Genomic DNA, 12,681 nt, shown 5'->3' with positions numbered 1-12,681 from the left:
TCGTTTTTAAAAAATAATCGTTTCCAATTAACTTTTGATGGTAACAATTTAAAGGGAAACAATTTGTTGCAATTAAAATTGTTTTTCTCATCTAATGTTGTTAAGTGGTAACTATTTATTTTTAATTTTCTTTTCATTCAAATTTCTAACGGAAGATAATCAATGTTATTGTTTTACTATGATTGTTATTAAATCAGCATAATTTATTAAATATGTTCTATTGGGTAAATATTAATAGTAAGAAATTAAAATGTAAATTATTATTTAAAGTGTCAGATTTGTATAAGAGTAATAAGATTAAACTGATAAGGCCACTCAAATATTGGTGATAAGTCACTGGAAACGGTTTTTGATTTGATTGTTGATAAGTTAAAGGTCGGTGTCGTACCAAGCGGAGTATTGGTCATTATTGGCGACTTGGTCCTGTTCGTTGTAATATGGTGATGAATAGGGATTGTTAACATCCATATCTGATGTGGTTTGGACGTAAATTGATTGTGGATAAGGATTGAGGGGAGAGGCGAGTGATCCGTAGTGAGATTCAGCTTGTGGTAAGACCTCGTTTTCCACTTCACCGGCTGAAGTCCAATCATTGGGTTCGTCACGGAAAAGGGTTGCTGTCAGTTCCAATGATAAACGCTTCTTGTAATCCTGAGGTTTGTCTTCGGACATTCGATACAAAACAGCGGCGGCGAAAGTGGCTGTCACTTCATTTCTAGAATGGAGAAGTTCAGTAAGAGCTGCAGTAGCTCCTTCAGATTCAATAATGTCAACGGCTTTTTTTTCGAGGGACAGTTCACTGAGAACACCAACAGCAGATTGTTGAACGTTCTCATCGTCACAATATAAAAGTTGCACGAATGTTGAGATTAAGTTCATTTCTGTGATAATGGATCGATTATGAACATCTCGAGCTAACATCTTGAATGAATACATCGTTCCTCGATGATATCGGCGATTTTAACACCATCCATGTATCCTGAAGATGAGTTTCTCTTGTTGAGCTTTGGATAAAATTTGATTCAACTTGGGAATAACTCCAGCTTCTCGTAATGGCGCTTGGTTGGCTGGACATTGAGCCAGATTGTGAATTAATCCCACAATTCCTTGATAAGTGACCAACTGATCGGTAGATTCAAGAAATTTACAATATAATTCAAACCATCATGAAGACGGACATCATTCTGGGCTATTTCTGCTTCCTCATGCTGATGTGTCAGGTGTTTGAGAACACAAATTGCTGGTTCAACGATCTCTTGTCTATCTCCAGCTTGTTTGATGGTTGTAACAATTTTTTCAATTGCATCTAGTTGACATAAGAATAGTTTGTTTTGGGTATTGTTGCAGGTCAAATTGGATAGAATAGCGACCGAACAAACAACAACGTTAAGATCTTCGCTTTTGAGTAAATTGAGTAGAACTTGGAGAAGATGATCGATATTGAGAATATCGGTGGCAGAATCAGATAAATTCCTCAAAGCCCAAAGGCAACTTAATTGTAATCTTCCGGGTTGTTCCAAGTGCATATCCAAAGCGTAGATTCCTCCGGCTTGGATGATCGCGAGTTTGTTACTTTGACATACGGACAAAACTTTGAGTAGTCGAGATGTTGTCCAAAGTAATTTCTCATAGTTATGGACAAGCATAATGTTCACAATCTCTGGAACACCGCCTGAGGCGAGAATAATCAACTTAGACTCTTGATTTCCATAAGCAAGTAAAGTTAAACATTCGGTCAAAAGAGCGAGGAATTTAGGATTGGGATGATTCAACAATGTGACCATCTTTTGGATCCCTCCGGCGAGTCGAACGGCCATTTTTGATCCTTCTTGATGAAGCAACAGGTTGTAGATCGTTGTCAAGGAATAGTAAACAACTCGGTTGATTGGAGAGGTGAGAAGCTTAATTAAGGCAGAGATTCCATCGGACTTGAAAATCGCTAGAAGACCTTGTTGATGTTGAGATAAATTATGTAAAATACTCGCAGCACAAGTGGTTGTTTCAGCTTCGGCATTTGACATCGCCCTAAGAAGAGCGGACACCATTTGAGGAGAATTGATGAGTGCGTGTCGGGAAGCGACTTTTCGAGAAAGATGGTGAACCATTAATGTCGCTTTGTTAACCACCACTTCATCTTCATCATTTAATAGCTTCAACAGCTCAGGAACAGCACTTGTTGCCAAATCAGCGTCATTCTGGTAATTAATCAAAGCTTCAATCGCCAATTTAATCATTTGTGCAGGTTCAGAGAGTCTAAGGACACATGTTTCTGATTTATTGTCGATCGATGTTGTGTATAAAATGTCACTTGATAAATCATCGAATAGAGCAGCTCTAATACGCTCAGATCTATTTAATTCCAATGAAGTCATACTGATGAACAATTAATTGTATTGTCAGAACAACAAAGTAAAAAAATTGACATAAAAAAATGAAACTTTCTCAAAGAAAAACAAAGTGGCGATCCATCAAAACAATCGATTATCATCGATTCAAGTGACTGAAACGAATAATCGATTTTTCGATTTCTTTCTTTTTTTCGCTCCTGATAAATTTAAATTTAATCAATATTACCTGTGGATTTTAAATTAAAATTTTGTGTTATTATTTTTCATCTTATTACACGGATCAAGTCGATACCAAAATTATGATAGATCAACAGTTACTTTAGTTGTTTTCTTTGTTACCCTTAAAACTGAGCTATTATTGCGTCGTAATAACTTTAACCATTTTGTTTATTGGTAAGTTTTTGTTAATTTGATGTAACTTAATTTCTCTATCTCAAACTTATTTTTTTGAAAAGATTGAAATTGTAATTTTATTTTTATTTTATTCTTTTCTTTATGACAAACCTAATGAGTTAAACTATCCTTGGAACTGATTTTCCCTTCAATCAAATGGCTCTTTCTCTGATGTGACAATGATATAAATTTTTTCGGATTATAATTAACTGGATATTAAAAAGAAGGATTTAAATTTTTTCACCAATAATTTCTCTCTCCAACCTCAACCCTATCATTGTAAGGAAATTGTAAATTTCCTAGAATCAATCAAAGATGTAATCAACGGTTAAAAAACCGCCGCTGATCCCTGAGATTTCATCTCAATCAGCCCTCTAACAAAAATGTTAGTTGACACACTGCAAAAGCAGTAAGAGGAAGCTCCCTTTCTCTCCTAAATAAATTTCTCTTTCAATCAAAAATCGATAACAGTTTTTGTAAAATTGATAATCGTTTTATTAAAATGATAAAAATCAGAAACTATTAATACAAATGAGTCATCCAATCAACCGAATGACTAAATTGGCTTGAGGCGCTTTCTTAAAGTTTCAGTTTATTTCAAGTCTCACTTTTTTCATTGAGTTTTCATTGATTCTTTCTAATTACATTTCTTTTCATTATCTAATTGTAATCAACTTATTACCAGATTAATATCTCTGATTACAGTTGATTGAACATCGGACGATGAAGTTCATTTGGTGAACAGAATTATGAAGATTCTGATCATGAAAGGAGTTGAGAAAAAAAGAGAAAAGCGAAATAATCGTAAAGAGAAAAGTGATCAAGTTTTAATCATTTAATTTTCGAGAGATTTTAAATGTTTTACAATTACAACGATCTTTTATTTTCTCAATCATTAGAGTCATTAAATTGTTTGATAAAGAAAATTAATTAGTGGAAATAAATCTAAACAACAATTAACTTGCAAGAGAAATGATCACAACTATTGATAAGTAATTGTTACTTTTCATCGTTATTCAATTTAAAGATTTAATTGTCAAATAATATTATGATTAAACCAAAGAAACGAAAATTAGAATGAAAAATCAATTTTTATGATTAGTTAATTGTTCAAACTTATCTGTCATTCTTTATCCGTGTTAATTACACTCCGTTTCCCACTGGTTTAGATTCAGTCCAATTGTTGATTGATCAATTAAGAAATGAGATAAAAAACAATCATCAATGCGATTAATTTATAACAAAGTTAAAGACAACAATTAAGAATCGAGTGATTCGAGATGATTTAATTGTTTCGAAATTTTTCTTATCAAAAAGTTCTAATTCTCGAATTTTATTACAATTCGATTCATTGATATTCTTGGATTGGACCATTGGATTTGGATAGAAACATTGGAACTCATCTTGAAAATGTTAGAATTTGGATTGGAACAATTAGTTAATTGTTGACTTGGATACTCACATGAAAGGTGAATTGAAATTACTTCCAATTACTCTGCCTTGTTTTAAGTATCTCATTAAATTGAAAATGCCATTGAGATCATCGTTTCGATAATGAGGTTCTTCGAGCCCTTTTAATTGTTAACAATTTAACGAGGCAACAATTAGCTTACAGTTTAGGGAGTGATTAAATTTAATTACTTACAATTGGAGGCAGTCGCCATTTTCACAGATCCTCATTACTTGAGCTGATGAATGGTGATCAGTAAATGAGACAACAATCAAAAAAGTAATTAAAAGATAACAAGTAAATATATTAATCTTTGACATTTTTGGTGACATTGTTGATTGAATGATTAAGATCGATGGATTTAGATCAGTGGTTAATCACAATTTATATTCAGCTAATTGTTACAATTAAAGTTCACCAAGTACAATTGCTTAATCAACTTCAAAGTTTAAACTGATTTTCGTAATAGATTGATGATCAATTTTCACCCAACAAATGATAATGGTCTTGAATTTAACTGAATTAAATTTGATTCACTGAGTTGCTCATCACAATTAAATTACTCATAAACTGTTCAAATGTAGGTGAGTTTATATTAATCACAATTAACATAAAAAAACGTAATTTTGATTAATAATTTCCCAGGTAAAAAACAAGCAAAACTAAATTAAACATTCACAGTTTTGTTAATCAGATTGTTTGTTGTTAAATTGTGTTGAATTTAAATGAACGTTTAATTTGATTGTTTAACTACTCATTTAATGTTTGACAATTTAATTTGAATGAAATTACAATTTAATTGTGTGACAATCAATAATTTGCTTATGTAATCATACAACTATTAATACCTTACAATTTAAATTACAATTCATTTTGATTCATTTTTAATCTTGTTTATGTTTAAATTGTGTTTACCTTTACAATTATAATTATTTGATTAAATTTCACCGTTGATTGTTTTACTAATATAACAATTATTTACACAATTTAACAAGATTAATTTAGCAAAATTAAATTGCATATTAATCAACTGATTTACAAAATTATTCAACTAATCATTTGATTGTATTTAAATTTACCTGATAACCAATTAACTCTTGGTTACTATTTAATAATAATAACAATCAAAGGGGAAAATGATTGATTCTGGTTAATGTGATTAACAATTTAATCAAAAACTAAATTATGATTAATGTGAAGTTTAACAAAGGGTAAAGGTTGATTACCATCACCTTAATATAGTTTTAAATCACTTGATTCTAATCACGTTCCTTGACAGTTTAATTAACTCATTTTCTGCCAATTACAATCAACGTTTCTTTCACTTGTATTATCATTTGTTAATAATTACAATTAAGACCTTCTCAGAGTGAATGTAACAGACAATCTAATCAACTAATCAAAATTTTAATCTTAAATAAACGTTAATTTATCTAATCAAATTAGTTAAATCGAAAAACTTAACATTGATCAGTTTGAATAACAACAATTTACTAATGACATTGGAAATTATTTCCAAGATCAAGTGGATCGATTTCTATGATTCTGATTGACATGATTAAATTTAGTAAATGAGTTTTGGTCGGAAATTGAATGATAATTAATACATGAGTTAATCGTGGGAACGATCAAATTTGTTTTATCAATGGGGCTGAAATATTAATAGTAGAAATGAATTTGGTGTTTACTGGATGATAATTTAAAGTTGATTGTGGTTAAGTGATTAAGAGTTGAGTTTATGGTTTAAACCAAAATATTAATGATGAGAAAAATAAACAACAGTAAATGGACATGATGATTGATTAGAGTCTCTGGAAATATCAGAAAGACTTGAAGATTATTAGAGGTCAAGGTCTTCATCTTGGTGGATTTGTTGAAATCTATTGGGATTAACATGTAGGTAAGTCTGTTATCCATCTAATTGGTGAAATTTCAAGAGATTCAGAACAGGAAACAATTCACTTGGGAAATTTTCTGATTTTTTTGATTGTAAACAAAAGAAATTAGAAATTTTCATCAGAAAAGAAGATAACTTTGCTTATGTCAATTAACAAATTCATGGGAATTCAGAGATTCTCGGATTACTTTTAGCATCATTAGTAATTGATCAGTTGACTGTTAATCATGTGATTCTTGATTTATCATTGATTGAAAATTCAATATTCTTTTGTGCTCTCCATGAGAAGAGAAGACACCGGAATGGTTTGAAGAAACAGTTTTCATGAAGTCAAATCCATGGCAAATATCCGGACCAGTAACTGATAATTTAGGCCAATCCATTTGCGCTTGCATATCAGTGTCAAAATAGAAAGTGATTAACTTTTATTCCGTTGACAGTGTTGATTAATATAAACAAGAGATTTGTGGGTAATTTCAATTGATCCTCTCATCCAGTAGAACCAAATTAGGTAGCAATTCCAGTAGTTCTTCAATATCTTCATCACGGATTTTCAGATTATTCCTTAAAGCGAGATGTTTTAAATTAGGAAATTTAGACAGGACACATTTCAATGTTTCCCATTTCTGAGCATTTCCTCCTGATCTAAAGAAAGGTGACCACTCCCTTGGATTATCATTTTGCTGTGGATTAAAGTAAAAAAAACAATTAGAAAAGCTGATTAACAGATCATATTCAATATTCCATAAATTCTTAAAGTCTTAAATTCTTGAGTAACTAACATATTCTATGACAAGATCTCTCAAACAATTAATTTTAATTGCTGTATTGAATTGGCAGTAAGTTGATTCAACATGGAAAAAGGCACTTTCCAGATTTGGGCAGAAATCAATGAAACAAAATCCGGGGTAAACAAGAACTCCGGCCATGGACTCGAAATCAAATTCCAATATTTTGAGCTTATGTAACTTGGATCCTTTATAGAGCTTCTGGAAACCTGAAAAGAGAAGGTCATATAACGGGAAATCACAATCGTAAATTGGGAATTGTTACTTAATTACATATGTACTTACAGTTTTGTCTACAATATGAAGTCTACGAAGGTTATAAAACTTAGACGTCACCCCATTCATTTTAACTAAATTAACATTCTGAATGAAAACTTGTTTTAGTTGCCTAGTTATATGTTGATTTACAACGAAAAAATCAACAAGTTCCGTTGATACCATTTCAAGATCGTTGAGAAAGTATATTGGTGATTGATTTTTATCTAAGGTGTGGTTAATTAGCCCTTTAATTGATTTGACTCTTTTGGTTGCATTTTCCCAGTTAGCTAATCCAGTATAAGAAGTATCCAAAATCTAAATGGAGCAAATAAGAAAATAATAACAACTAAACATAAACAAATAAAGAAAATGCAAAAAAAAATTGTTGTTTTCACCTTTAGTCTAGGAAAGAGTTGAGCTAATTCTAGATTTTCCAATTTAGGTGAAGGACCAATGTAAACAATATTATCTGGTGAATCGGTAAATGGATTTTCTGTCAACAATTTAAATACAATTGTACAATATTATGTTAGAAAAATTAGAAAAATAATGGTTTGCCCACATACCGAGTAAATATTCAACTTTGGAACATCGATCTAAAATCAATAATTTCCACTTGGAGCAAACTAAATTAGGATAGAAAAGAATATAATCAAAGTAAAAATTAATCAGTCAATCACATTGTCATATAATCAAAAAGCAAGACTCTCACCAGAAGCACAATGTCTCAGATCATCCAATTGGTCAAGGAAATTGAAGATGACCAGTAAACATTCAGGAGGTAAACAATTAATACTCATTGTTTGTCGAGAAAAGATAAGATCAGAAGTAGTTTTAACCTTTGAAACTAAACAATTAATTAACAGCGAGATAATTAGACTTTAAATTGAATTAGTCACGAAATCAATGAATCACAATTAATTTAAATGTGGAGAAAACGGTTAATTGAAAAGAGAATAGAACAAATTAAATTCGAAATAGAATTTAAGAAATCAGGCGGGATAATTGAATTCGATCTTTTATCTTTTATCTTTTATCGTTCTAATTAACTAATGACCTGATTAATCTTGTATTTCGATTGAATTTCAATTGGAGACTAGATTTATCTTGTTTTAAGATTTAACTCACCGTCGGTTCAATTGACGAAATTATCTCATCAAATCTGAGTAATTCTGATGAATATAAATAAACAGTTGCAGTTAATTAAATTGAAGTTTATCAAGTGTAGTTTTATTTAGTCAGATAATAATCATGAGGAATCGTTTGTTCAGCACAACGTATAATGATTATATAAACTGATGATGTAGAAGAAATAGATATTAGTTAATCTTAATTCGATTCAACAATACGAAAAAATAATTGACAGTTTGAATCGTTTAACATTATTTGTAATTTAAAGTTTAAATCACAAAGCGAACGCTATTAATACCTCATGGGTAAATTGATTAATTAAGATAAAGACATATTAGAAATTGGTAACATATTTGCAGTAGGCAAAGGTAAATCATCTGATTCCATCTTTGGTTCTGACTCAAATTCTGGCTCAGCTTCTGACTTAGTTTCTGGATCTGATGTTGACTCTAACTCAGATTCTGGTTTGGATTCTGGTTCTGGTGTTGGTGTTGATTCAGGTTCTTCCTTAGTCTCTGGTTCTTGGTTTGATTCTTCCTTAGGTTCTGGTTCAATTACGGATTCGACCTTAGACTCTGATTCAGATTCTACCGTAAGTTCTGGCTCAGATTTTACCTTGGATTCAGTTTCCAACTCAGGTTCAAGCTCTGGTTGTGGTTCAGGATCCACCTTAGATTCAGGTTCGGGTTCGGGTTCGGGTTCGGTCTCAGTCACGGTCACGATTTCAGGTTCAGGTTTGAGTTCGGGCTCGGGAGCACTTTCTGGCTCTGATATTGTTTCGGGGATTGTTTCTTGTAAAGTTTCCGATGCTGATTCTTGCTTCAATTCTGGTTCTGGCGTTGGTTCAGATTCTACCATAGGCTCTGGCACTGGCTCTGATACTGGTTCTGGTTCTGATTCTGGTACTGGTACTGGTTCTGGCTCTGGGTTAGATTCAACCTTAGACACCGGTTCAGGCTCGGATTCGACTTTAAGTTCTGGTTCTGGGGTAGATTGTACCTCGGGTTGAAGTTTCAACTCAGATTCTACCTTGGTTTCTACTTTAGGTTCGTGTACGGGTTCGGGCGTAGGCTCAGGATCAAGTTCCACTTTAGGTTCATCTTCTACTACTTTATTTGGTGTTGGTTCTTGATTTGTTTCTTTAATCGATTCAGACGCAGTCTCAGGTTCTGATGCTGGCTTAGATTCTGATTTAAGCTCTGGTACTTCATCTTGAGTTGATTTTGGTTCTGGTTCAGCGCTCGCCGCAGGTTCGGGTTCTGATTCAGTACCTAATTGAGCTTCTGGTCTTTTCTCTAATGCTTCTGTTTCAACGTCGACCTCAGCAACCTCAAGAAAGGAAAATAAAAGGTAAAATTACAATAACTGGAGGTAAAAAAACAATAGTATTGTTTCGATAAGTTGCAACGTGTTTATCATAATAATAATAGTGATAAATAATAGAAAATAGTGACTAAAGTTGAAATAGTCACTGAAGAGTAGAAACTCAACCCAGACAAGAGAGAGCAACTATTTCTGTTCAGTAGTTGTCTTAATTCTGTTTTTTTACTGAAAATGATTAGAAAAAACAGTGTGTACTCTCAAAGATAGAAAAATAATCAGGGGCAAACATGTTTACCTCTGATTTTAAACAAGTTTTATTTAAGAAAATCGCTTCTCCATCTTCTTCTTCTCCTTCTTTTTCCCTCCTCATCAATTTTTACTTTTATTTCAACCATAAGAGAGCAAGAATTGAGGAGAGAGAGAGAGAGATTAACTAAACCAAAACTATTTGGCAGTGTTTCATAAGGTAATGGGCGATTCAAGTTCTTCAAGTGATGATTCAAAACTATTTCAAAGCTCAATAGAAATTAATGATAATGAGAATATTGAGTGAAAAAAGAACATTTTTAACGAGAAATATTTTCCAATTAGCTTATACACTCAAGTCGAGTATTTATACCGTTGACATTGAAAATGAAGAGAGAAGAGAATCTTAAAAGATTTTTATCTGTCTGATGATCAGAAATAAATATCTATCAAGAGGAGAGGAAAATGAGGCTTACTTGATTGGGATTAGCATCTGGTTTGGAATTTCCTTTTCTTCGCAACTTGGTAGCAGCACCCATGATGATTAGCGTTTATATTAATTGAAGTAAAATAGAAGTAACAAAAAAAATCAAAATAATAACGAGATATTCACTGATGAGATACACCAACAAGTGAAGGAATATCTGATTTAAAGACGAACAAAATAAAAAGCGGAAATAGGAGAAAAATCCAGAGAGAACCAGAAAATAACAGTGAGTAACAATTAACAGTTACGATGACAAAATTGATCCTCAATAAAGGCAAAGAGGAAAAGAAAGAGAACAAATGAAACACAAATGATGAATACGAGATGATGATGATGATGATTAGTGAGAACAGTTAATAAACAGGGTAGAAAAGAAAAGAAAAAAATGAGTAAAAATGTGAAGAAAATGACTTGGGCGTGTTATCACTTGTGAAAAGTAAAAGGCCAACAAAATAGTTTGTTCTTTGGAAATAACCGATCAAAACTACCTGATGATGAGATGAAGATGGCGATTTAACAGGGATAAAGACGAACAGAAATAAAAGACAATCAATCAAAGTTGCTAATTAACAGAAAAACAGGGGGACTGAAAGAGAGAAAAAGAGAGACACAATTTAGTTGCAATTAAACAACAATTAAAACGATCAACTAACAATTTAACTGAACATGAGAGAGAGAGAGGGAGAGAGAGACCAAGAGGGAGAGTCTGCATTTGTTTTCTTACCAACAGTAACTATGGAGGTTAACCGACACAGAGAAAGAAAGAGAAACAAAATGTAGACAGAGAAAAGAAAGAAATTTAGTGGTGCCATCTATCGGTTTGCCGATAAGTTCTTTTCAAATGTGTGATCCATTTGTTATCTTGTTTGGAAACGTCAATAAGATAATTAATAAATCAATTGAATTGAAAATTGATTGTTAATATTTCACTTTTTTTTTATTCAAAATAGATTAAATTGTAAAAAGGGAAGGAGGAAAGAGATATATTTGGTCAAATTAAAAGAGAAAATGAATCGATTTTCGACTAAATAAAAAGATGGAGTTACTTGTATTTCTCTTTCTATGTGATTGCACGAATTTTGTTTCATGATTGAGGATAAAAAATGGTAGGCGGGCGGTGATAATTTAATCATTGTACGAATTAAATGAATCAGTTTGTCTGGATGGATTGTCCATGAAGGAGGGGTTAACATCCATTACTAAATATAGTAATAGTTTATATACAAGTATCAATTATCCTCTATTATTGTGATTTCTTTCCAATTCGAGAATACATTCTCTGATTAAAACTTTCGCATGAATCATACCACGTTTAAAACGATCAGTTGAAGTCTTTGAACCAGAATAAATTGGTCGAACATCTCTGGACATTTCTTCTATCACAGCAAGTAATTGATTGTATTTTGAGGTTTGATTACCACCATTTCCATTAATATTATGATTGTTTGTACCAATTGTTTGATAACCAGGATATAAAGGAATATTACTCTGACTAACAACAAGAGTTGGTGGACCACCAGTTAGAAAATTTTGTTGATATTGAGCAGCAAGTACTTGATTCATTTCGCTTGGTACAAAATTAGGATGAATTGGAGGATTATTATTATTATTAGAATTACTATTGGAAGGATTTACATTAAAGTTTAAATTAAATTGATCCATTGATTGCACTTAAAGGTGAAAGAGGAAAAAGCAGAAAGAACAATAATTAACTATAAAAATCGATGAAATAAAAATAAATCTTGAAATTGGAAAGATAAAGAGGTGACAATAAAGACAAAAGATAAACGTCCAAAAATCAATGACCATAAATTCAACAGCTGATAAGACAAAACAATCAATCATTTAGACTAAAGACCAACACCAACACCATCTGTCGATCGATGGATCAACTAAACTAAAGCACATTCGAAGTTTCAACTTGATGAGCGCCAATTTTAATTCTCACAATTATTGTTCTTTTTTTCATACAAAAGTATAAAGGAAAACATGAAAGAATTGAGTTTTTTTTCCTTGTCACGATTTTAGAGATACGATAATGTAAATTTTATTTTCTCTCTCATCTTGATTGATTGAAACACAAATCGATTAATTAATTAGCTATTTACCTTTAAATTGTTGAATTTGTTTGTTTGTTTGAATAAAAATTAAAAGTGAAGAAGAAAAATTTTTTTTTTCAATTAATCGCGTCAAAGTTTTACCTCACATAAAAAGGGGAACAAGGAAATGATAAACTGATGAGCTGCTTGATTTAGCTTCCTGGTCATTAAAAGGTAGAAAACATTTGCTCATCAATTAGCTGATCAATTAAAGTTAATTAACAAACGTTTCTGTTTAATCAACGATGAAAAACAGTTAAC

General features: G+C 31.7%; 3 protein-coding genes, 1 long non-coding RNA gene and 1 pseudogene across 4 annotated transcripts; all 5 read right to left on the bottom strand.

Annotated features, from left to right (window-relative positions):
• Positions 1-182: 182 nt before the first annotated feature.
• LOC128389261 (catenin beta-1-like) lies at positions 183-2,481 on the bottom strand (annotated as a pseudogene).
• Positions 2,482-3,561: 1,080 nt separating this feature from the next.
• LOC128389267 (uncharacterized) lies at positions 3,562-4,787 on the bottom strand. The gene is made up of 3 exons (XR_008325439.1): positions 4,387-4,787; positions 4,204-4,312; positions 3,562-3,901 (listed from the first exon to the last, which is right to left on the bottom strand). It is a non-coding gene; the product is annotated as an uncharacterized LOC128389267 (long non-coding RNA).
• A 1,760-nt stretch (positions 4,788-6,547) lies between these two features.
• On the bottom strand, positions 6,548-8,079 carry LOC128389231 (uncharacterized). Its single transcript, XM_053348778.1, has 6 exons — positions 7,847-8,079; positions 7,701-7,760; positions 7,530-7,627; positions 7,165-7,449; positions 6,871-7,134; positions 6,548-6,771 (listed from the first exon to the last, which is right to left on the bottom strand). The coding sequence occupies exons 1-6, from the start codon at positions 7,932-7,934 to the stop codon at positions 6,565-6,567; spliced, it is 1,002 nt and encodes a 333-aa protein (XP_053204753.1). The 5' UTR covers positions 7,935-8,079; the 3' UTR covers positions 6,548-6,564.
• A 263-nt stretch (positions 8,080-8,342) lies between these two features.
• LOC128389262 (protein TsetseEP-like) lies at positions 8,343-10,990 on the bottom strand. The gene is made up of 2 exons (XM_053348802.1): positions 10,311-10,990; positions 8,343-9,594 (listed from the first exon to the last, which is right to left on the bottom strand). The coding sequence occupies exons 1-2, from the start codon at positions 10,371-10,373 to the stop codon at positions 8,584-8,586; spliced, it is 1,074 nt and encodes a 357-aa protein (XP_053204777.1). The 5' UTR covers positions 10,374-10,990; the 3' UTR covers positions 8,343-8,583.
• Positions 10,991-11,232: 242 nt separating this feature from the next.
• Positions 11,233-12,676, bottom strand: LOC128389222 (cyclin-dependent kinase 2-associated protein 1-like). Its single transcript, XM_053348768.1, has 2 exons — positions 12,430-12,676; positions 11,233-11,991 (listed from the first exon to the last, which is right to left on the bottom strand). Exon 2 carries the CDS (start codon positions 11,981-11,983, stop codon positions 11,555-11,557), a length of 429 nt encoding a protein of 142 aa, XP_053204743.1. The 5' UTR covers positions 11,984-11,991; positions 12,430-12,676; the 3' UTR covers positions 11,233-11,554.
• Between the last annotated feature and the right edge of the window lie 5 nt (positions 12,677-12,681).

This window comes from Panonychus citri, unplaced genomic scaffold, assembly GCF_014898815.1.
Source record: "Panonychus citri isolate SS breed McGregor unplaced genomic scaffold, ASM1489881v1 Contig00106, whole genome shotgun sequence".
Classification (NCBI taxonomy): domain Eukaryota; kingdom Metazoa; phylum Arthropoda; class Arachnida; order Trombidiformes; family Tetranychidae; genus Panonychus; species Panonychus citri.
This window is presented reverse-complemented; position numbering and strand designations above follow the sequence as displayed.